At 39.5% G+C, this 22,978-nt stretch overlaps 1 protein-coding gene across 1 annotated transcript in view; it reads right to left on the bottom strand.

The window, feature by feature from the left end:
• GRID2 (glutamate ionotropic receptor delta type subunit 2) overlaps positions 1-22,978 on the bottom strand; it is a 716,389-nt gene that overhangs the window by 232,786 nt on the left and 460,625 nt on the right. The window contains exon 5 of the mRNA XM_064510476.1: positions 82-135. Within this exon, the coding sequence (XP_064366546.1) occupies positions 82-135 (54 nt within the window). The remainder of the gene's footprint in view (positions 1-81; positions 136-22,978) is intronic.

Below are 22,978 nucleotides of genomic sequence, written 5' to 3'. Positions count from 1 at the left end.
AAAGTCAAGATCAGCATGAAAATTGTCAGTAAGCCTGAAAACAGGATTCATGGTTCACAACAATGTTTGCTTGACAGTTACCTCATTTATAATGATCCAGTGACAGTCAAAAGCAACCAAATTAGTCTCCACGACCTGAAATAGAGAACAAACCAGCTATCAGTCAGCTTGCTTATGAAAGCCCAAAAAAATTAAATGGATGCTCTCTGCAAATGACAAAAAACGAAGCACACGCTCTGCAAGACCTTTGTTATTCAGCTGAGGATAGAGAACCTTTAGCAAAATACTGCAGGAACATTTGTGTTATTGTTTGACTTGCTAATTAAACTTGGAAAATACAATTCATTGCTGGAATTGCAGAAGAGAATATGTTTCAGTTGACTGAGGAGAAAATGCAATCATTTTTGCCTTAATACTGCATGGTGAGGTGGAGCAGCAGAGAGGGAGGCAGAAAACAAATATCAAGTAACTCTTGTCAGATTTCTGTAGCTCCAGCCTTTGAGGCCTCTCCAGTGTTCACCTGCCCTGGAAGCCTGTGAATTGAAGGGGAAAAAAACAACTGGGGCTCATATAAAGGCAAGAGTGGGGAGCAAAAGGTTCTCCTGAGAAAGTGGGATGTCACTGGGATGATGAATGATGGCATGTCCTAGCTCCTCTCGTACAGGCTCTCTAGCCCTCCTCCCACGCCTCCTCTCCTCTCCTGTGCTGAAAATCATTCCAGGAGCTGCCTCTGTGCTGGACTGAAAATGTACTTCCCACCACATCTTTCACTCAGCCCTTTCCCTTCTTGAGACCTCTATGCTTCTGTGGCGATTCACTTGTGATTCACCTTTTGCGGTGGAAACACAGAGGAAAAAATACAACCGGTCTACTTCTGTTAGCAAAAAGGGAAGTTATTGACAGAGGACAGAAGCCAGAAGCAAACTACAGACATGGCTGGACACCTTGACAATTCTTGCTACCAATTAAATTGAACTGGCATTGACACTGAAATAGTTTTAAAATCAAGTTAATCCTAGGAAACTTTGTTTACACGATCACCACACTTCAGAACCAGTAGACACTTTGAACTGTGTTGAATCCCAGAAAAACAAAAGACAAAAATTGGACAAGGCTTCAAACTTACAGCATTATAACATTCAAATAGGTGGTCTATTACTGTTTGGACCACTGCACAGCAGTCATGCTTGGCTTTTAAAGATGACCAGCATAAACAGTGGTAGCCAGGGACTATTTCAATTTATACAGTGCCATGTCCAAAGGAGAACAATTTCACTGGCTGCAAATCTTAAGAGCAGTAAAAGACCCCATAACCATAACCTTCATTTTTAATTCAGAGGCATCAGAGTGGGGTCAGCACTTATACACTGTAACGATCGGCAAGAGTGGAAATTCTAATCTAAAGAGATTTAAATAAATAAATAAATAAGAGCAGCAATATATGAACTAACTTCTTCCTAGAAATTCTCACAAGGCCAATATGAAATCAGTGGAAATGAAAGCTGTAGCTACTAATGTGCTCCTGGAAAACTTCAGTATTACTAGCAGTAGGAATCAGGGTGTTCCCTTACTTGAATTTACTTACACTTATTACATTTTCTCTTTTGTGACAACAATATAATATTTTGTGATGCTGCTTTGACATTTTCTTGCATTCTCCACAGCAATGGAGCAGCTCGGAGCAGCATAAAAACTGTACAAGTCAGTGATGCAGGGCATCATAACACGTCCTGCCAAGAAGTTTGGAGAGGAACGGCGTTGTCCTAGTCAGGTATCTCATATCAAAGCAGTTGGAAGACGGACGCTTCCAGGAACAGAGAAGGGTTAAAAGTGGACAGAAAAGTAATGATCTCAAAGATGCTTTTACTCCATATAAAGTTCTCGGGCAGAGAAAGTTTATGCCATTTGCAGCGTAAGTAATGCCATTTAAATTTGCCATAAGGAAAAAAAAAGATCATCACTTGATTGAAACAGAAACAGTTTTGCTTGTCAGTCTACCTAAAACTCTGTTGGGAAGCAAGCAGAATTTCAAAAAAAGCAGGTTTGAAAATCTGCCATTTTGTGGCTGGTTTCTCATCTGGTTCCTGGCAGCCTTGTCCCTCCACGCCTCTGGCTCGGGTACTGTTCAAGAGCGGGTCCTCCCGTGTTTCCTCACCCAGCAGCCTGCCGGAGGGATGCCGCAGAGACAAGGCTCCCAAGAGTGCTTGGGGAACAGTGACAACTTTGCCCCACAAAGAAGTCCCATGTTCTTCATCTGCTTCAACATGGCAATGAGCCCAAACTTCAAAATGAAAGAATCCTCTACAAAATGAAAATTCACGTTTTCTGTTCATTTGTTATTAACACAGCGAAAGTGGGGATGATCACTCCTTTTTACTTGAAGGTTTGGCTCATCTGATTGTAATGCACTTTTTATTCCATTAAAAATTTTGTTTCGGTTCATTTTGTTTCTTTATAAATATTTGGGTCTGCTTATCTAGGTTGCCTAGTCTCTCAGATTTCAATTAGACAAGGCCTTTTCAATAAAGGAAGGATTTTAAGTATCACTGTTTCTATTACATACTTGTCACAAACCCCTTAAGCCAGACTCTGGAGGGGCTTCCTTCTCACTAGTCAGTCTTATCACTTCACACAGCTCAGGCTACCCATGATAGATTTATTTGCAAGTTGCAAATAATAAAATGAAATGCATCTATTTTTTAGTTGAAACTGTTGAGCAGAAAGATCATGTTTTAGCCATTAAAGATTATGCATTCATGAATCCACTTAATATGAAAGCCATTTTCAAAAATATTATGTCAAACTAAGATGAACCTGTAATGTACCCAGAGACACTCAAACTAATATATTCTAAGTTTAGACGGGCTATGAATAGCCCGTGATTTAAGAATTCACTTTCCCCTTTCAGTCTGTCAAAAGCTGACTTTTGGCATTTTCCTTAGCCTACTCACCCAAATCTTGTTCTATTGATAGTGGTTGCTTAAAAAAAATAAGACCGATGATGCAGTAAGAAAATTGCCTTTTTTTTTTTTTGATGAAATATATATGATTAACGCATAAACTAGGTTTATAAGCCCAGCATTAGACTGGAGTTTTGGGGCCATCTTTTTGTCCTTGGGCCATTCAGTTTTACTTGATGACATCCTAGTTCCCCTGAAATCACTCACAAAATATTTTCCTCTTTTGGCAGGATCATGATTCCACCTGCTGAGTCTCAGTCCCTTCATCTTCAAATACCTCTGAACTCCCACACACCGCCTATAGCATCTACTTAACTGTCTTTAAAGGAGGGCAGGGTACATACAGACTATGTCTGTACAAACTGCAGGGCTCCATATTATCATCACTGATAACCTTCCAATATTTTCCAGCTATCGTGCTTTTAGTTTTCCAGCATAGAAGAATAATGAACAGGCATAGCCACTGCTTTCCAGAAAATAAAAAAATCCAGTACTATATATTCCCTTCCTCCTGTTTTGAAACTTGAAGGAAGAGGTTGTTCAGCCCCAAGTTTTCTTGAAACACTACCAGTAATCACATGCATAATCGGATACAGTCATAAGATTCTCTTGATCAGCAGTTATTAAGCACAAGTTTACAAGTTCCTGATTTTATTAAGTCAGTCAAAAAAAAAAAAAATCCCACCCTACAGCCACAGCGGAACGATTGAGATCCACTTATCCGTCAGTCAAACAGGCATTACTTGGACAAGGCATGCCTTGACCATCATGACACAATGTTCCACAGTGCCCTTGTCTGGCTACTGAGTTTGCAGTTCTGTTTGCTTAACGAGCCCCTCTACCTTCACCAGGAAGGAGTGAAAGCAAACAAGATTACAGTGAACAGAGCTTTTCTGCTCTGCTAAAGTTGATTCTCCCCTAAAAGTGTGCATAATATAGCTTCCATGGAAGTATGTAATGAAGTTGTTTAGAAGATTTTTATGACTAATCTGGTCAGAAAGTTAAAACATATATCTGCTGAGTGATGATCTTTTAGTGGTTTAAATTAACATCTGCATGCATACCTAGTGAGCTGGCATGAACTTGTGTTCCCAGCCAGGGAGTAACGAATATGCAACACAATGCTTCCCAAGGCACAAGGGCAATAACGAAAAAGCAAACTGAGAGCCTGTAACTTGAAAACACTAACACAATTTGATGGGAGGCATGCACGAGTTAGGGGCTTCCAAACCCCACTCATTTGAATACAACGCGGGCTTCGCACTCCTCTGCCCGTCCTGCTGGCTCAGTGACAGGAAGCAGCACTGTGCACCCCGGAAAGGGAAGGGACAGGCTGGACATTTCCATACGAGACAGAAGGCAGGTGACTGTATTGTTTATGCAGCTCACATTTAAGCTAAAGCTGAGGAAAACTAACTGTAGCATGAGTTCATAACGAGGGCTGAAGACCAAAATCCTACGCAGCTACTGAACACAGGGGAGTTAACTCTCTGCAAAGCAAAAAACTATGCACATATTTGACAAAATTTGTTTTTGTCTTTCCTCTTGGGGAAAAGAATTCAACTGAGGGTTACTACTCCCACAAAACTATGTTCAGTTCAGCAAGCCCTCTAAGCTAAAAATAGTTGGTAGCTGGAAGAGTATTAAGACACGGTATCACATAAGCTTACTCTGTTCTTGCTGTTCCTTAGGTTTTGGAGATAAGATACTGAGGCAACCTTTGGTCTAACCCAAGATGTCTGCTTCTGCGCTTCCAAATACATTTCACTTGCTCAACTGCGATGAATCATACTAGCAGTAAAAGAAGTAGAAACTTCTTAGTTCCCTACCAGCTGTTGTGGAGCTCAGACCATCTTTATTTACTGAAAAGGTGAATATTTGAAACTGCCTGGCTGCCTTCCTGATGTTCACAACAAAAACAACAATAATAAATAAAGGATTTTGTGCTGTTGAGGTAGCATTTCTTCAGTGCTGCGGAGTGCATTGCTGTGTGGGAGCAATCGTAAGCAGACAGGCTCCAGTGAGAACTGGGGAGTGGTGGTGTTGCAGTCAAATGCCCAAAGCAGCTCACACATTTCAGTCTCACCCCAAAAAATCTGTGCCCTGAAAACAGGCAGAGCATGGCCAATATAGCCAACGACTTCAAAGAACAAGTTTTCTGCCATGCAAGATTTTTCATTTATAGACAATATTGGTTAATTTTTACTGCCATATCACATGACTCCCCAGTACCAAGAACCAAAGCAGGATGTCAGCGGGCCAGTTCTGAAATAGACGTCATGAAATCGTGGAAAGACTGAAAAATGAATCTCTCTCTACCTACTCAATCCCTGCTCAGACTGAGTATTCACACTTGAAAATTGGGAAACGTTGTGCCATTAGTTTCATAAATCCTGCAACAGATGATACAGCCCTTAGATTATTCAGTGCCATTCATATACAGTCGTGAAAATCCACAGCACAGATATAAAAGATCATTCTTATCATCTTTGCAACTTTAGAAATGTGTTCATGTCAAACTCCAGCAGTTTTCCTAACACCCTATTAAAATAAATCAAACATCTCCTTCACAAGGAAGGTGTTCCACTTAGTCAAACATGGGTGCTATTGAACCGCAGAGCGAGAACATGGCTGAGGCAGAAAATAATTTTCTTCTTCTAAAGAATTCAACTACATACCAAGGGAGATTTTGCACAGAGCAGAAAAATGCTGTCAAGAAGACAAGTGATGAGCAAGGACAAACCATCTGTCATTGGCAATAACTCCAGAACTTCTGAGTCTTTGGAAGAGCCTGACAATTTATCACAACTATTTCTATTGTTCACTCTCAAATCTTCAAACAGGCTAAATGCAAGACAATCCAAAGCAAATAAAGCAGCAATATTGCCAGCATGCAAGTTTCGCTCATGCGTAATAATAAGCAAGAAAGCAAAATAGCTTCCCAACAAAAGGAGCAGGTATTTTAGCAGGAAACCACAACGCTCTCTGCATCTGTTCTTCCGTACAGATACCGACAATGCATAGGTGCTGGCCAAAACCACAAAAGAAAAAGGGAACAAAGGAAACCCAGAAAAGAACCGTTGCGGGTCTTCAAAACTCATCTCCATGCACACTCGCCAAGTAAGACAAGCCTTGCAAACATCTAACAAGACCCATAATGCTGCACATACAGAAAGCTCCACACCAAATCTAGCCATCCCGGGTGTCTCCTGTTTGTAGATATAGGGGAGAGCTCCTGAGCTCCAGTCTTAGCTTTGCTACACCTGGGCCTGCTCTGCTACCAGCCACCCAGGCCCCACAACTCATTTCTCAAAATGCTGAAGAAAATTTTCTGTCATTAGAGCTGCCCTTCCTGTTAATTTGCTCCTACAGTAGGAGCTGTAGTAGAGACTGTGAATCTCTTTCTGCTGGACCACCACCAAGAAAACCACATTTTCCATTTGATTTTTCACAGAAGCCAACAGATGGCATTGCATAATCCCTTGTTTTGGAACAGGTTCATTTTGAAATCATCTAGAAAGTGCTTTCTTGCTTAGTTTTCCTATGAGCTGAGCTGGGACACAAACTCCCTACTAACCTCATCCAAACATCCACCATTTACAATATGCCCCATTTATGCTGCCTTGTAATCTTCACTCTTTCAGCTGGAAGACTGCTTTCCTCAAAGACCGCCGGACTTCTTGTTGCCTGCGTCTTTCATAGACCAACCTCTTGCAGTCCCTACTGCTGTTTTATAGGTGAATATAGCGCGCGCACCCTCTCAGGACGTACTAATTTGCTGACCGCTGAGATACAGAAAAAGCAGGCAGATAGCTCCCAGTGACTAAAACCAAAACAAATATATAAACTCAGAGGTTATTTCCTAGCTTTTCCTTTAATTGAAAAGATGTGATTTGACTCATTGGGGCACCTGGAGCAGTCTCCTGTAGTATAGGTGGCTCCTTGGGCAGTGATATAAAATCCCAAACCTGGAAGCTTAAAGATTATTAAAAAGCTACTGTGCAGGTAATGTTAAGAAAGCTGGATAAACTGAGGACTGCCTTAACTTATCTGAAGATCAGAAAAGTAAATATACAGAGTTGTACTGTGTCAAGTTAAACACTGCAGGACTTGACTTGTCCCCGGGAAGGCTGAACTTGTCTCTAAGTCCTTTCCCCTCCCCCCCTCACTTCTTTTTTTCTTTCTAGCTACTGGTTCATTAAACCCACTACCATTTTATCAGGCTATCTGTACCAGTACTTCCTGCTGGTGCCACAGCAAGTCCTTTTCTTTGTCCCCACTCTTAGTCTTTGAGCTTCTCAGTAGGGAAATCAGCTGCTGATTTATAAAGCTCATTCTTGCACACCACAAACTAAAGCTCATAAAAATCTTTCTTCACTGAAGGCAATATTTTTGGAATCTAATTTTAATCTCTACCCATTTCCACAACTTGAGGGGGGAAAAAAAGAAACCCAGCAATAAGAATATTTATTATTTTTATTCTTACGGAGCAGAATCCCTTTCCAGGATTCCTTTCCCTCAAGTTCACTGCATGCAAAAGGGAAGACTTGGGGTGGAAATTGATAGAGATTTCCCTAGGCCACTAGTCATCTAGTTACCAAGCATTAAAAAGCAAGTTTCTAAAGCACTTGGTGGGGGAGTGTTTTATTCTCCTCCTAAGGATGGCTGAGATGGCTGACATGGCTTTGTTTGCTTGTCTCATGAGAGCACTGATTTCTTTGAAAAAGAAAGAAATAGTTCAACTACTTGATCAGTTTTCCCCTTTTGCAGATTTATTTCAAAAGATGATACTTTTAAACTAAAAGAAATTGGGTTATTCCACTAAATAATTAGTTTTATATTGACTTGGCTTGCCATCCTAATTATATTTGAAACAAGTCAAGCTCCAGGGAAGATTTAATCTCCCTTCTACTAAAATTTTAAGAGATGGAGGCAGTTCAAACAGATAAATCTGCCCCATGCCAAAGATATATAAGAAAACAAGTCAACAGTTAAATGTCCATAAAAGTAACTAAGCCTAGTATTAATACTTCAGAGAATATGACCATAGGTTTGTACTGAGAACACAAAATAAAAGCTCATTCTGTCTGGTATAAACAGCCATTAAAAAATTTTCATTTCCTTCATGATTCAGAAGAGCTAATAAGATACGCGTTTGATAGAAATCACACATCTGAAACCACACATAGGTCCTGTGAAGTCAATCTGTAGACTACAAGTTCAAAACAATGCCTGTGTAAGAACATTTTAAACACCTTGCATTTTAAGGGCTACTTTATTCTTACAGTCTGCGGGTTTTGTTATCTTCAAATTTATGTTTGGTTCATATTCCGATTGCCCTTGTGAAAAGCATTTGTAACATCCACTTTAAGAAAAGGCACAGATCTGTCCTGAACTACTCTGCTTGAACTCAGAGCCATAAGCATGACATTATGCTACCTATGCCGGAAGACAAATGCTAGAAGGTAGAAAAACTAATATTTGCAATCAACAATAATGTATCTCACACCTGGAAGCTGCCTATTTCAAAGTAACAAAGTGACCCAAAACACCACATAAATACAGATTCACTACTGTTGCTGTACAATTGCCTGTACTTCCTTTTCTTGTTAAGAATTTCTTAGAATCTCTTATATAGAGCTAGATTTTTTTCTTCCTAGTGATAGCTTTTGTATCATTAAATACTACATTCTTACTTGAAGATCCAAGATCTTATTCCTCATCTGTATTCCAAAACTAGGGTTCCTTTTTTTTTTTTTTTTTTTAAGCCAAAATCCATCTGTGCAAATCTGGGAGCTAAGCAGAAAGCTTGAGTATCTGGGTTGAACACAGGCTTTAAATCAAACTGGTTGTCGTCGCCTTCCAAGGTGAAGAATCAATCACAAAAAGTCTAAATCCATGCTGAAGTCTCAAAATACCCTCCTTTGTAAGGATTAAGAGCGGTTCTCCCAAACATGTGGTTTGTTTTAAACACTTCACCACACCTGATCCCATTCAGTAGCTACCCTTCAGGTGAACCAGCTTTAGATGGAGGGCATCTGACAAATCCTCCTACAAACTGGGTAAAATAATTGCCTTGCTGATTTCAAGATTTGTATCACTGTCTTCACTAAGGCCAAAATTTCTCCCCAATAGGGAAATTTAGGGATTAATGAGGCTTTTTACAGATTTAAATTCATCCTATTTGTACACCGAAGTTATTTTTCTATGCAGAATGAACATTCCTATTTTTAACCCTTTGCGGAGTTTCTAGGTAGCAAGAGTCTTATGCCAAACCTTACTGATATGAAGAAGCCTTTCAAGATATTAGTAAGAGGAAATAAAATTAGACAAATGGCCATTAGTTCTGAGGAAAAAAAAAAGTTTCAGTTTGATAACAGGTCATAATGCATGCTTTAGGTAACCAGGCTGCTAGTGAAGAGAGCTTTGGAGTACACAGGAGAAAACACAAAGCATAAAATAGCATCTGTCATAACAACTTCAGTATATGCTTATTTCATGTAAATACACAAATTCATTATTTGCCATCTCCTTAAATCTTTTTCCAATGTAGAAGTACACGTTACACGTCTAACCGTTAATCATGATTATCCAAAGTTACCACTGTAATTAGATGGTGAATAATTAAAGTGAAGAAAAGTACACTTATAACACACAGGACTCCTTCCCAGGATGCATTAGTATGAGTTGACCACCCTCAGAAAGAGCAGGTTAATTCAAAAAAAGCTTGTAAAGGAATCATGTAAGACTAGTAGCGTTTTTAAACAGCCTTGCTCTTCTCATCCATACCTGATTTTATACCTAAGAAACTCCACAGATTGTAATGCAGCTGCGCTTGCTTTACAACAGTTTAATGAGAGGAAGTGTAGATAATTAGGATGAAAAGTACCTCAGAAAGAACATGAAAAACATGGGGATGGAGGAAGAACTTGAAGGAGGGAAGTGAAGAACAGCAGTACAAGAAAGAGGGTCACTGGTTCAGAAAGCTTTTTGATTATGGGAACAATTTTATACTGCTACCATTTTTAAGAACCAAACCCCAAAAGACAAAAATACCAGTTGCCCTAAATAGCAGCTGATTTCCATAAAAAGTTTCTGTCCACTGAGAAACCCTCTGTTCCAGCAAACAAAAGTAAGAATTAAATACTAATTAAATTTAAAATAGTCCATTTGGCATCGTTCTTCTGTTCTCTGATAGTGGGTGTAGGCACTGTTGCTTTTTAAAGGTTTGAAAAGTATTTAAGTAGGAGAACTATTAAACATACAGATTGCATTCACATCCACAAACTGAAAATGCAAGGCTCCGTTCCCCTTCTTCTTCTAGGAGCATTAAGGGGATATTTTAGGGCCAGGCGCTCTGAACTGCTCAGCGTCCATATCCGTAGGTTAGCCAGATTTCCCTCAACAGGATGCTGAGTGCTTTTGAAAGCTTGCCCGCCTGTCCCATTCAGGTTTTTAAATGGAAGTTGAATGCCTTGAAAAATCCAGTCCTGATTATGTTGGCAGCATGCTGTTTATTTTATTAGGGATACAGAAATGTGGTTTCACCTCCTTTTACATCTGTTAGTAAGCTCAAGATCTAGTCTGCTTATGGAGCAGAGGAAACGTAAAAAATCATGCATATATATACAGAATATAACGACGTTTCTCCTTTCTTCTCCGCTGTGCGCCTAAGAGCACTCCTTGCCAGGCACCAGCTTGACGTTACTGAAACAGAAAGTATTTCATTTTCCTATCGCAGGCATTATTAAGGAAGGTCACTGTTCAAGTGACAAAATATCACTACAGCCATCAGCTCTCTTTGCTCTTCAGCTTTATGGCGGTGCCTCTCCTGTCATTTCACATATCTGCAGAGAACAACAGTGGCAGAGGTTCAAGCGAGATAGCCAGCATTTCCGACTTGCATGCAAACTTAGTATTCAGCTCCCCTCCCCGTAAGCAGACTGAAAGCATTTTCCTGGTAACAGGAGTTCAAGAATCAAGAGCAGTTTAATAGAGTTCTAACTGGCTGCAGGCTCAAAGCTTCCTAAGCAAAAATCCTCTCCAAAGCACATATACTGAGATAAAAATCTATTCTAAACATATTGAAAATATTTTGCCTCCCAGACTGCAATATCAAATGTGAAGCCCATCAGCCATTTTGGTTTCTGTGCTTCGTTGCAGAAAGTATAAGAAATATCAGTAAAACAGACCACTCATACTAAAAGTCCAAAGTCCTTGAAATCCCCGACCTGCACAAGAACTAAGTCTTAGAAAGAGCATGGATCAAAATGCTTGGCTCTTTTCATAATATTCTTAAATTTTCCTAATAAAGTATCTCTACTTTTTAGGAACTTTGCTATTACCCTACTCCAACCAGTAAACTATATGAACCTAATGTCCTAATTCAAATAATTTATTATTACCACAATATATTTATAGTAAGCAATATCCATTCTAAAAATCAAACATGCAACAGTTCATATTCCGCTTCTCCTCCATAAAACTTTCGGCCATAAAACTGTTTGTAAACCTATGACTGTATGCTTTAGGCCTGAAATCCTGATGCATCCTTCATACATTAAAAATTCATTGAAAACTATTAACAAAAAAAGTTGAAGATGAATACACAGAAAGAGTATTACCATGGTCCTAGACCTGCTAATCGTCAAGCTATCTGAAGTTCAATAACCCAGCAAAACTAATGTAGGTTAAATAAGTTTCCCACCATCAAAAAGAAAGAAAATGATGTGTAAAAAGAGATTATTCGTTGCTGTTTTATGATGATATAAAATTTGGTTCAACACAGTATCTGCATCTGGATCCAAAGTGTCCGAGCAGCACCTGTTTTTCTGAGGGCAGACACTGGGGTACAAACACGCCAGAACCGCGGGCTCAGGTGTGCCTGAAATACGGCTGCAGCTGGGACGTCTGCACTCAACTCTAACATGGGACGGATCCCAACCAGATTGGAAAGTACTTCACCAGCAACAGGAAAGCACAACTGGCCTGTGTGTGCTCACTTACAGAAGCATCTGAAGCTTCCTAGCCCTCAAAGGTAGGTAGAAATTCTAAATAACTTCCATTTTAAGGTATTAAAGACAAAATGCAAAGTTTTAATAGTTGATGCAAAGGTTGTAATCAGGGAAAGGAAAAAAAGAAACAGAAAAATATCAGCGTTTAACAAACACATTGTAATTTGAGCCATTCCATACAGTTTTTTAATAATTTATGGGGAGTAAGTTGCTAAGAATTATTTCTCAAGAATTTTCTTTGTGGAACAGTTGCCCATTTCTTCTGCCTTACTGCACAAAGAGGCTTAAATTAGATCCTTGCTATCATCTTTTAAAAATAAATTGGAAAACTTTGGTGGACAGAAATGAAAAAAGTGGGAGAACTTTAAGAGCATTTGAATATTCCAGAAAAGGAAAAACAACATACACATTGCTAAAGAGACAAGTTCTGCATTTTAACAAAGCGTTAGACAGCTAATGCAGCCGTAGCAGAATGAGCTATAAAGAAAAATGAAGACTTTTTAACATTTGCAAAAATAAGTATTAAAGATCATTCCAACCTAATCTTGAATTCCCACTGTATCTTTTCCACGGAAGAAATACAAAATGCATCATTTTTAATTGCTTTTTGGAGTTTGGATTTATAAACATCAGTAACTTCACTCATACTCATGGTAATAGTCAATGGAATTATTCACACAAGGAAAATAACATACATATAATAGATTACAGGTCCAGGTCCCTAAGGTAAATTATGAAAAGCACATTATAGAAGGTCATAATTTTTTCCAGAATCACATTTCTTTCTCCCTTAGGTGCTGTCAAATATCTTTTTACCTTTAAGCACTGCATTTTTGTAGCGTTCTTTCAGCCATCCTTTTTGACGAACCTAAACCACAGCAGTGATATATCTGTCTTATTCCGACTATTAATATTACGGGCACATGGTCTGTGCTTCTGGACAGCGATAGAGGCGCTCTGACAGAACCAATAGGCAGACAATCCTTGAAGTGATACATGAGCTTTACACAAGGATGATCAGCAAGACAGAGCGCTCTTCCCCCCAGACTGATTGATAGTGAAAATAAGTTGCCTATAAGGCTGTATTTTCAGCTGGGAACGAGTACATGAGACGCGATCATCGCAACGATCTCGGAAGGTCATAATTTGGTCCCTTGTGCAGGAAGCTGTCCTGAAGACATTTCTGTAACTGCTTGCAGGGGCACACTGCGTTCCCTCTGTGGACTTTATATGTGGCACCGCCTACTCTGATGAGGGGCACGAACGTCCCCATCAGCCTGGGACCCCTGCCAGGAGCCACTGCGCTTCCTAAACCGCCCAAGCCACACTGGACCCCTGAAGCACCAGCTCTGTGCCCGTCTCCAAAGGCACAGGGAAGAGTGCCTCAGTAGAGCCTTCTCTGGGCATTTCATTGCTTTTCTTGGGTATTCACCTCCTCCAGGTTTTCGGCTTTTTCTGGCTGCTGCCACCGTACTGACCAGGAAGCCCTCGTCCTGGCTCCCACAGCAAGAGGAGCCAGGGAAGCACCGATGTATTTGCCCCCACCACTTGCCACTTCAATAGGCAGTGCCTTCATGGGTTCATTTTTCTTATGGTACTTTTCCCTCAAACACATCTCTAGCACTTTTCCAGAGAATCTTAAAAGCTAAAAAAAGAAATCAAAAATTTTAAAAGTAAATCTCTTCCATAATCAATTAGAAAGTTGGTGAAGGGAACAGGAGGGATTAAATATGGATTAAAGCCCCGTAAGAGAGACAATATGGATTAAAGCTCAGTAAGAGACACAAACGCTGTAAGCAATCACAAGAAATTAAAGTTTAGATCTTTTTCTACACTGATGTCCTGGATATTCACGTTAGAAGTCTTCAGAAATGTCTGATGCTTGCAACAATGGGTACAAAATACAGCTATCTGAAAACATAGCATTGTGCCTACTAAATAAAAGGAGGTCATTTTCCTCTTACCCGGTCCTACAACACACACGCAACTCATGCATGTACATGTGCCACACGCTTGCTTCTATTTGTTTCATCTAAATGTGAACTGTAAGCTTTTGTGAGGGATCAGTAATGTATCTGCTGAGTCTATGTAATAATGTCCTTTACATGAGTTATAATCCAGCTCTGTAATTTATTTCCCATTCCAGGCATACTCCTGGATCCCAGAGAACAGACCTCTTAGGTTTTCTTTCCTAAAGTAAACATGCTTATATCTTTGAGGAGATTTTCCTCATAAAAATCATAGAAAATTCCTTCTAATGAAACAGATTCAAACTTTGGTCTATGACCCTCTGCAAACCATGACAACTCCAAAATGGAAAAGGCCATCAAAATTGCATAGTATACATCTGCTCCATTCTCCCGCGCACAAGAAGATAAAGGCAGAGCAGGACCATATTTCTGTCAAAATATGAATCTTCCTGAACATATGCTTTAATAACCGAGATGACACTTTTTTATTTATGGCAATAAAATATTTTTTTAAATCACTTTTTAGGTCATATGGTGTCTAACAATGGCATCCTGACACACAACTGAGCAATAACTGAAACTAATGAGACATGACTCCTCTGGCAAGACATTATCAGTGTTCTTATCTTTATGCTTTGGCATTTAAAAGAAAGGAATACCATTTTTGCCTGTACTTTGAGAACAAATACAACAAAAAAATCTTCAAGTGGGCAGTACTGTTAAAAATGTAATCTGATCTGAAATAGTCACTAGGACTCACAACGACAGCAACTCCTGCCTTGGTTCAGTATGAGGAGGGATATGTGGGAAAGAATGAAAAATCATAGTCCTTGACTTAATGCAACTAACATAAGGGTTGTTGTCCTAAAGTACGATATAGTGTAAAGCACAGAGTCTCTCTCCCCTGGCAACATGCAATTTCATCACATTTCAGCCACCATTTGTAATACATTTTTACACATGCACAAAAGTTCCCATAGGCACCTAAGTCTTCGTTTCCCATGTTTAAAGGGCATTTAAACTACAAACGGAGTGGCGTCGCCTAGCCAAAAAAAGCAGGTGGTTTGTCTCCTTTGCTTGGAATTTTTGGGACTTCCCTTATAGCCCCAGGCAAGAATGAAAAACACGGAAAGGCGTCACACCATGCTCTCACGCACAGCGTGAGCCTGTGTTTCATGTGCAACGAGTCCCCATCTGTTGTGCTTGAGACAGGGAGGGATGTTGCACATACGCAGACATGGTACACATGCACCAAAACTCCCCAGTACCAGTTACTAGATACTAGTTTGCTCTTTCACGTTGGGGCATGGAGCTGAGGCTTTACACCGCTCAGGACAGGAGCGTCGCAGTGCATTAACGAGGCACACAGCCATGGCTGCAGGCAGGGCTGCAAGTTCCACCCTGCCGACTTCAGACTGCCGCACAAATCGTTATCCCCTTAACGACGGGGGCACACGCAGCCGGGGAAGGGGAGGGTGTATGGCCCTGCCTTCCGTCCTGGAGGTAGACAACGCTGAAGGGAACAACAGTGAAACTCGCTGCAACAGTTATATGGACCATGACGCAACAGGGAATGTTTTTGTTTGTTTCTTTGAATGCAATTTTGTCCTCAATGGGATTCTGGTCCTTGACTCAGCTGGAAAACACATTACTACAAATAAATGATGATAATGGTGAGGGAAAAAAAGGACTGCATTTTCTGAAACCTCTCTCTTATTTTGGAAAACAGGAAGGAAGACTGTGCTTACCAGCTACACAAGCAAAGCAGGACCGTTCTCGGCCATATGCACACCAGCAAGCGTACAACTCAACTTCCCAGGACTGCTACAGCTGTGCTGGTGGGTGCCAGCGAGCGCTTAAACAACATTCAGACCTCATTAGTGCTGACTGAACACTGCCGGAGGCCTGTCTGTATTAGAGCATATGTTGGTGCTAGTATGAATGCACCTACAAAAGTACTAAAAACAGAAAATAAAGTGACAAACATTGATGCAATTATAACAGATTTTTCTGTAATTTAGTCTGGAGAGCTCCCTTTATAATCCCAAGCACATTAACTAACTGCAATTTTACTATCAATGCAGCATAAGAACTCAGGAAATCTGAAGGAAACGATAAGTAAGAGGACAAGAAAGAAAATGAAAACAGATTCATCATACTGCCTTTGGATTTAAAGTACACCTAATAAAACCCTGATAACTTTTCTGTTTAAGTGCTATTCAAACACTGTGATGACTTAGTAGCTTCAGTAAGTGTCACCAAATACAGACATGAGAGAATACATCCAAAATAGTATACCTGATGGTAGAAATGTGACCTATAAATAAAGCAAATGACACCCTCCTAAAAGGAAGGAAACCTCAGAGGAATTCTGTAACATTTAAAGAGGAGAGCACTGAACGTCAGACAACGGAGAACCATTTGCGATTTACACATACTTGGTTCAGTTTTCATTCTACCTCAGCCTCAGGAAGGGGACAAATCTTTCACAGTTCGCACCTTTGCTTTCTATCCTCCAGCTTCCTTTTTTCCGAAAAAGAGGATATATATCCCGTGCAAAAGGGATACATGGCCATGTTAAAACTGGTCCCAAATTATATTCCTTACAAAAATAATTTTAAAAGCTTTTATTCACACTAAAACAAATTAAGATGCTCCCATGACAGCACAGAAAATAAAATCTAGTAAAAGAAGCTTATAGTATTATATCTGAGTTATTTATGGCAGTGTCCAAAACTCAGAAATGAAGGTGCTATGCTGACTCAGGTGACGATGAAGCAAATATAAAATGATTCAACCTTTGTTCTTATATAATCTGTAAAAATGCTCTGTACTGTTCATTTAAACAAGTCGCTTCTCTTTACCCCAGTTCCACACTATAAAATGGGCCCAGTAAGATCCTGTTACTCCATCTCAGCTTCAGTGTAAATGGCTCCAGTTTACCACAGCCTTTGTAGTACAGATATTTTCCCACACTCAGATACAGAGAAACTCCCTTGTCTTATTGTGTTTTTTCCCATAGATGAATACCAATATAAGAAATCAGAGGGAAGCAAATGACTCATGATAGAGGGGACTATAATGAATTCATTTATTAAAGTGTCTGTAGCCCTGGAATTCAAGAAGGGTAAAACATTAATAAATAGTGACCAAAAAAAGTCAGCATCTACCTCATTTTCTAAATTAAACAAATAAGAAATCAGTCCCAATCATATACAGTCTCCTGTGGCCACCTCTCATTTTTTCAGGTTTGTGCTTTTTCATAGCTTATCCTATTTCATATGAAAGGCACTAAATTGCTGCAGTGGAATGTATTGAGACAGAGGATGGTACCCCCCAAAACCCCTACACACAAACATGTAAACTTACTAAATTTGATCTAGAACACTAGTAAGAGCTACAGTGAAAAAGGCATTATTCCTACAGTGACCACAATTAGCCAGAGGTTAAGCTCCTAAATGGAGTACAATATCCATGCTGAATCATTTTTCAATGAGATTTGAAGTTGGATGCGAACTTTAGATTTGAGAAGCAAACTCTTTAGTCCATTGATTGCTGGAAGCTGCGCATCTGATACAAAATAAATTGAAAACGCACCTTCTGAGGACATTAATTGTTGACCTACCATAGGAGTGCATGGGGACATAGGGAGAATGGAGGTTTCAGCAGTAGATTTAAGACTCCTTGATTTATTTGCAGTTATTCAGTCCTTTTTATTCAACCAGATACTGTGCTAAACAAAGTCCTTGGGGTGAAGCTTATTACGTTAATTATGGAACTGGCATAATCTGTCTGGCTTTCAAATTAACAATTTATCACAGCACAAATTAATTCATTAATTATTTTTTACAGTATATTAGCACATTAACCATAGCGCTTAGCCTCATTTCACTGCTACTATTAAGAAAGTTTTTGCTTTTTACTTAGAGAAAGCATGAAATTTTACCAGTGCGTCCACAACTCAGCTATGAATAACTTAATCAGAAAATTCTCATTTCAAGTACAAAATGAGTTACAGACACATATTTAACCAAGACTAAGCTATTGTAAATAGTCCCAGTAATGAAATGATTAACTTCTTGGATAATAGGGAGTTTCTGGGTTTACTTCTTTGCTGTTTGATGCTTTCTCACAACACTTTAAGGATTCCAATAAACAGGCAATTTACAGCTCTCCTAGTAAAATGTTTCATTTCACTTCTTTTCACGGTTTTGTTACCTGCAAAATCTGTAGCACTCACTATTCACTTTAAAACAGAAATAAGCAACTACGACAAGCAATATGCCTTCATGTAACAAACTAGCAGTTGGATTAAATCAGTTAGAGAGTTAATTGAACTAAATTAAAACTCTTCCACTAAGTTTTGAAAAGAAAGAATTTTCTTAAACAGTGGCTAATCCTGAATTCCCAGGATGTGACTGGAATCCCATTTTAAAATACAGCCTGACAAAAAAAGCACCATTTTTCTTGTAGTATTTGTTATCTTGCTAGAACCTAGGAATATTACAACTTTTACTGAAAACCAATTCTTAGGCATTTCCCAGGCTAAAAACCATTTAGTAAAAGTTTAGCTAAATGAACACCCAACTCTGATGCTTATTTTTACCAGTCCTTGGAACTGTCTGAGGTTTGCTCATTATTATTATGCCACATATATCAGAAAAATCAGAGAAAGCAGAGCTTTGTTCCTAGGTCTTGCCTCGCCACGACCATCGCTTCTCGGAGCCTTCCTGCAGGAGCAGCAGCAGGGGCATCCTGCTGAACACACAACAGGGCCTTCGGTTTTAGAGCGTCTGAACACTACTGAGAGGCAGTGGCTAGTCAGCACTCCAAAAACTCAGGCTACCAAGAAGTGCCTAAATCATCCCCACTAAACGCAAACATGCTAATGCTAATTAGGGTTGCTAACGCAAGCACACATATATGTGCTGTCACAAATGGATTCCTTTTCTCATCAGCAGCATGTATACGTATCCCACAACTTTGTTTGGAAAAGTGTTTTGATGTACAAAATGAAGTGTTAGGTTTTTAGGTAATCCCGAGGAACTGAAATATCTTCAAGATAAAATAAAACTATTTTACCTTAACTTTGAAGTCATAAGCTTTTGGGAGCCTTTCAGCTACAGAGGAGAAAGGAGCTCTGTACTGATATATAAACAGACATATTTTATACTAAGCTGAGTCTATTTTCTGTAGTATACTTAGACTAGAAACGCAGTGGTGTAAAAAAGTTACAGAACTAACTGGTATTTGAATGAAGCAGAAAAAGCAAAAAAATCACATGCAGCTGTACCTCAGACACGTGTACAGACAGACAGACTCAGAAGTCTCTTTGAAGCCATGATACAGAAAGGAACGATACATACAGAGCTTTACATACACTCTGCAGCCCCACTGAATTCTCATTGTAGTTGTTTAGCTCATGGATAAGAACACATCGTATTGGGCATTTTCTTTAACCTTTTTGAAATTTTAACTGTTTTTTTTTTTAAGAAAATATGGGTGGGGGGAAGGCTAGTGGAATGAAGAAACAAGAAGAGTAGACGAAACCAGACACCCCCTATCCCAAAGCCTGAAATAAAATCCTACTAATTACGTATAATGGTTGTTGCCTTGGATCACTTGCTGTTTTATAATCACCAAACTATCTGTTCCTCAGCCCCTTGCATTTGCTCCGAACAGCACACTGCACTTTCATTTCAAATTATATACAGGCAAAATGAAAGCTCCATAATACCTAAGAGAATGACTCCCAACAGTCTGAATCAGTAAGTGATAGCAATTCTGGGTTCTTCACATATAAGCTTTCAAAGTGCATCTCAAAACTACTTTCCAGATAAGAAAAGAACTAGTATGAGATCTAAACCTACATAGCTCCACAAACGTGTGCAAGAACACATGCACTTGTGTCACGTACATACAAGACATTTACACTTTCAATAAAGCAATCAGAATATATTGGATATACACAGCCAGTACTCCCTCAAAAAGACCAAGTTCCCTACCCTCTCAGCTAGCCTAAACAAAATCAAATGTAAAAACATAGGAAAGAGCAAAGGAAGTAGCAACTGATAGGAAAGCCAGATACGAGGTGCCAGTGAGGTGGACCAACCAAGATGGAGGAGGAGGAACTTCCCTTAGTATTATCCGCTCGCATGTAAAAACTACCCCTCTTATTTAACCACACATTTGCTGTAAAAAAATGTATATATATAGATAGATATAGATATAGATAGATAATCGACGGTCATATACGCACCTCTGTATTTAGAGCAATGCTTACTAACTGCTAGATACCTTTCAGCTGCTGCAGAGCTGCTGGTGCAAGAAACAGGTGAGTCAGGGAAGCTCAGGAGAGGAGACCAGCATAATTCGGTGCAACCTCAAAGCTCTCCCTTGTACCTTGCAGCCTTTGCTCTTTTCCTTACCGCTTTCTATTAGCTTCACTTGCTGTGGTTTTTTCCCCCCAAACTCCAGTCCAGCATAAAATCCCATTACCAAAATGTCAAGGCAATAACTTTATCCTTCTCTCTCTTCCTCCTTTTTTCCCCTACAAATATATACACACTGAAGATGCTCTTACAGACTTATTATTTTAGGTAAGGAATAGTTCCAGCTCAAAATAGGAATCCATTTTGTCCCATGCTATGTAGTGCTTTCTGGAGAGCTTGCAGTCCAGATTAATATACAGTGGGTATTAACAATTATGTTTGTATTCAGGAGAGAAATATGGAAATAATATTATGGAAACTACAAGGCTACACCGGGTAGCCATTTACACATCTTAAGGACTCTAAATCCTATATAAATAATAGCAGGTATAACTCCATTACTAAAGATCTGTAAGTAAATTGGCTAGAATAGAGTTATGAAAACTGATTTCTTGTGTTCTGCCACAGACACTCCACAGAACCTGACAAAATGCTGTAATAAGTCTAATTTTCCTAACTGTAAAATACAGCGCCACACAAAAGAAAAGGATTTTTTAAGGTTTGTGGATACGTAACACTCAACAACCATAATGTATCACAGCATGGGTAAAATGAGGTCACTTGGGTTTTCAGCTTTTTGAAGTTAGAAACAAAAACACTGACTTGTGCCTCCTCCCTTTATTCACTGGATCACGTTTATCCTGCTTTTTCCTCTGCTAATGGAAGGAAATGTCTGATGGTGATAGGAAGAATCACTCCTTCCACACTTGCATCCCCTTCACTACGACATGTTCAAAAAAGAGGAAAAAATAACCAGAATCAGAGCCATGCCTGAAAAGTTTCATTTTTTATTTTATGACAGACTTGGAGAGCTAAGCTTGAAACACTGTACTGTGCATGGCTACCTGCTTGCAAAAGCTGTGAACTCCATGCATTGACCCCATGCATCAGTGTCAATAAAGGCTGCTCTTGGAAGTCCAGCAAGCAGCACTGCAATTCGGGAAAAGAGCAGAACGCAGAGGTTATCCACCTTTCTTTTCAAACACACCGTCTCTTTTGCTTTGCCTGCAAAAGAGGAACCATTGCTGTTCCTAAAAAGAGGAAACCCTGTTTCATGGCACTGTCCCCTCTTTGAGATCCACGGGGTCCCGCTGTCACCACGACTCCGTTTGGAAACCTGGCCCTCTCTTGGGAGAGCAAGGCGGGGGGAGGAAGAGGACTCCCATGTGAGCAGAAGCCTACAGCCCGTGACTGCCTGCCCTCAGCACCGCTTCAATTTTCAAAGAATCAAACGCTGCATCAAATTTGTTGCACAAAATGACAGCTGAGCAGCTAGGAACAGCTCCGTGCTCTTCGCTGAGTTAATAAAATCAGACACATATGTCACTGCAGTGCGTGGCCTGCTTGATGACTGATTTAAGTCTCTTGTTTTACACATTACCTGGATTTTAAGGTTAAAAGGCTGTCAGTGCAGGGACTATGTCATCTTTTACATCTTGTAGAGAAACTAAAGTTGGCAGTAAATTAAGCATAAGACAAGGAAAAGGGCAGGATGCTCACAACTACCGTAAACATCTCACCAATATCATCACCTTTTCTGCTAAAAAAAAACCCTATACGTTTGTTTTAAATCATCTTTTTTCCATTTTCTATCTAATCTATTATGGTCTATAGAGATCATATATATTTTGGAGCCTCCCTTCCCTCAGCTGGCAAGTTCGTACAAGACTGCTGATGCAATCCATATTAAAACTAAAATGTTTTAAGACAGCAGGAAAACAAACAGAACTGCAAACCGGGGATAAAAATAGGCCACATCACTTCAAGGGAACAGCAAAATTTCTGCCTCTGATGTACACTTATGAAAATTCACCTCAATTCCCATTCTCACTCCCACACCTTAATACACTGTTTGAATTATAAATGCCAGCACACAAGAAAATGACTATCATGAGATATAAGAAGGAATCCTCTGTAGCAACACTGATTTCTTTCACTTCTTCCAAGTCAGTAATTAGCAAACATTTTCTTTTGAACACCCATAGGCTCCAGGATAGTGTCTAAGAAGAGAGAATTTAAAAAAAGCCATAGCGGAGCCTCTGTAAGACAAGCTAATGTGGTGCTTTGAATCCTACACATGAACAATTCCCATTGTTTGCAATCTGAACTTGCAACGATCTTTAGGATTGGGCCTTTTGTTATCAGCCATAAGCTATCAGCATACTGTAGAAAGTACTAGTAAACAGAAGTTTCTGAAGAGTTTATATCCAGTATAGCTCCTTTCCACGTTCACTGGTCATTTACACATTTTATTTTTCCTTTTAAGGACAGATGACTTAGAAGTCATATGGCCCAGAAAATTTAAAGCAATTGTGAAAATCAGTTCCTACATCCCCACAAACTTAAGTTCACTAATTCCTAGGTACTGCAATAAAGAGCAAGCTGGGAAGCACTTTTCTAAAATGCTTAGAAAGCTGAGTGGAGAGAACTCCAGGGTTTCAGAAAGGAGACCTGTATCAGCTGCTATAAACTGCTTCTTTCATTCCGATATGGAACATTAACAGCAAAAGTATTGCTAGTGAAGCTATAAATGATAAATGTAA

The sequence above is a fragment of the Dromaius novaehollandiae genome, chromosome 4 (assembly GCF_036370855.1).
Source record: "Dromaius novaehollandiae isolate bDroNov1 chromosome 4, bDroNov1.hap1, whole genome shotgun sequence".
Classification (NCBI taxonomy): Eukaryota; Metazoa; Chordata; class Aves; order Casuariiformes; family Dromaiidae; genus Dromaius; species Dromaius novaehollandiae.
Note: the sequence above shows the minus strand (reverse complement) of the source record. Positions and strands in the feature narration are given on the sequence as shown.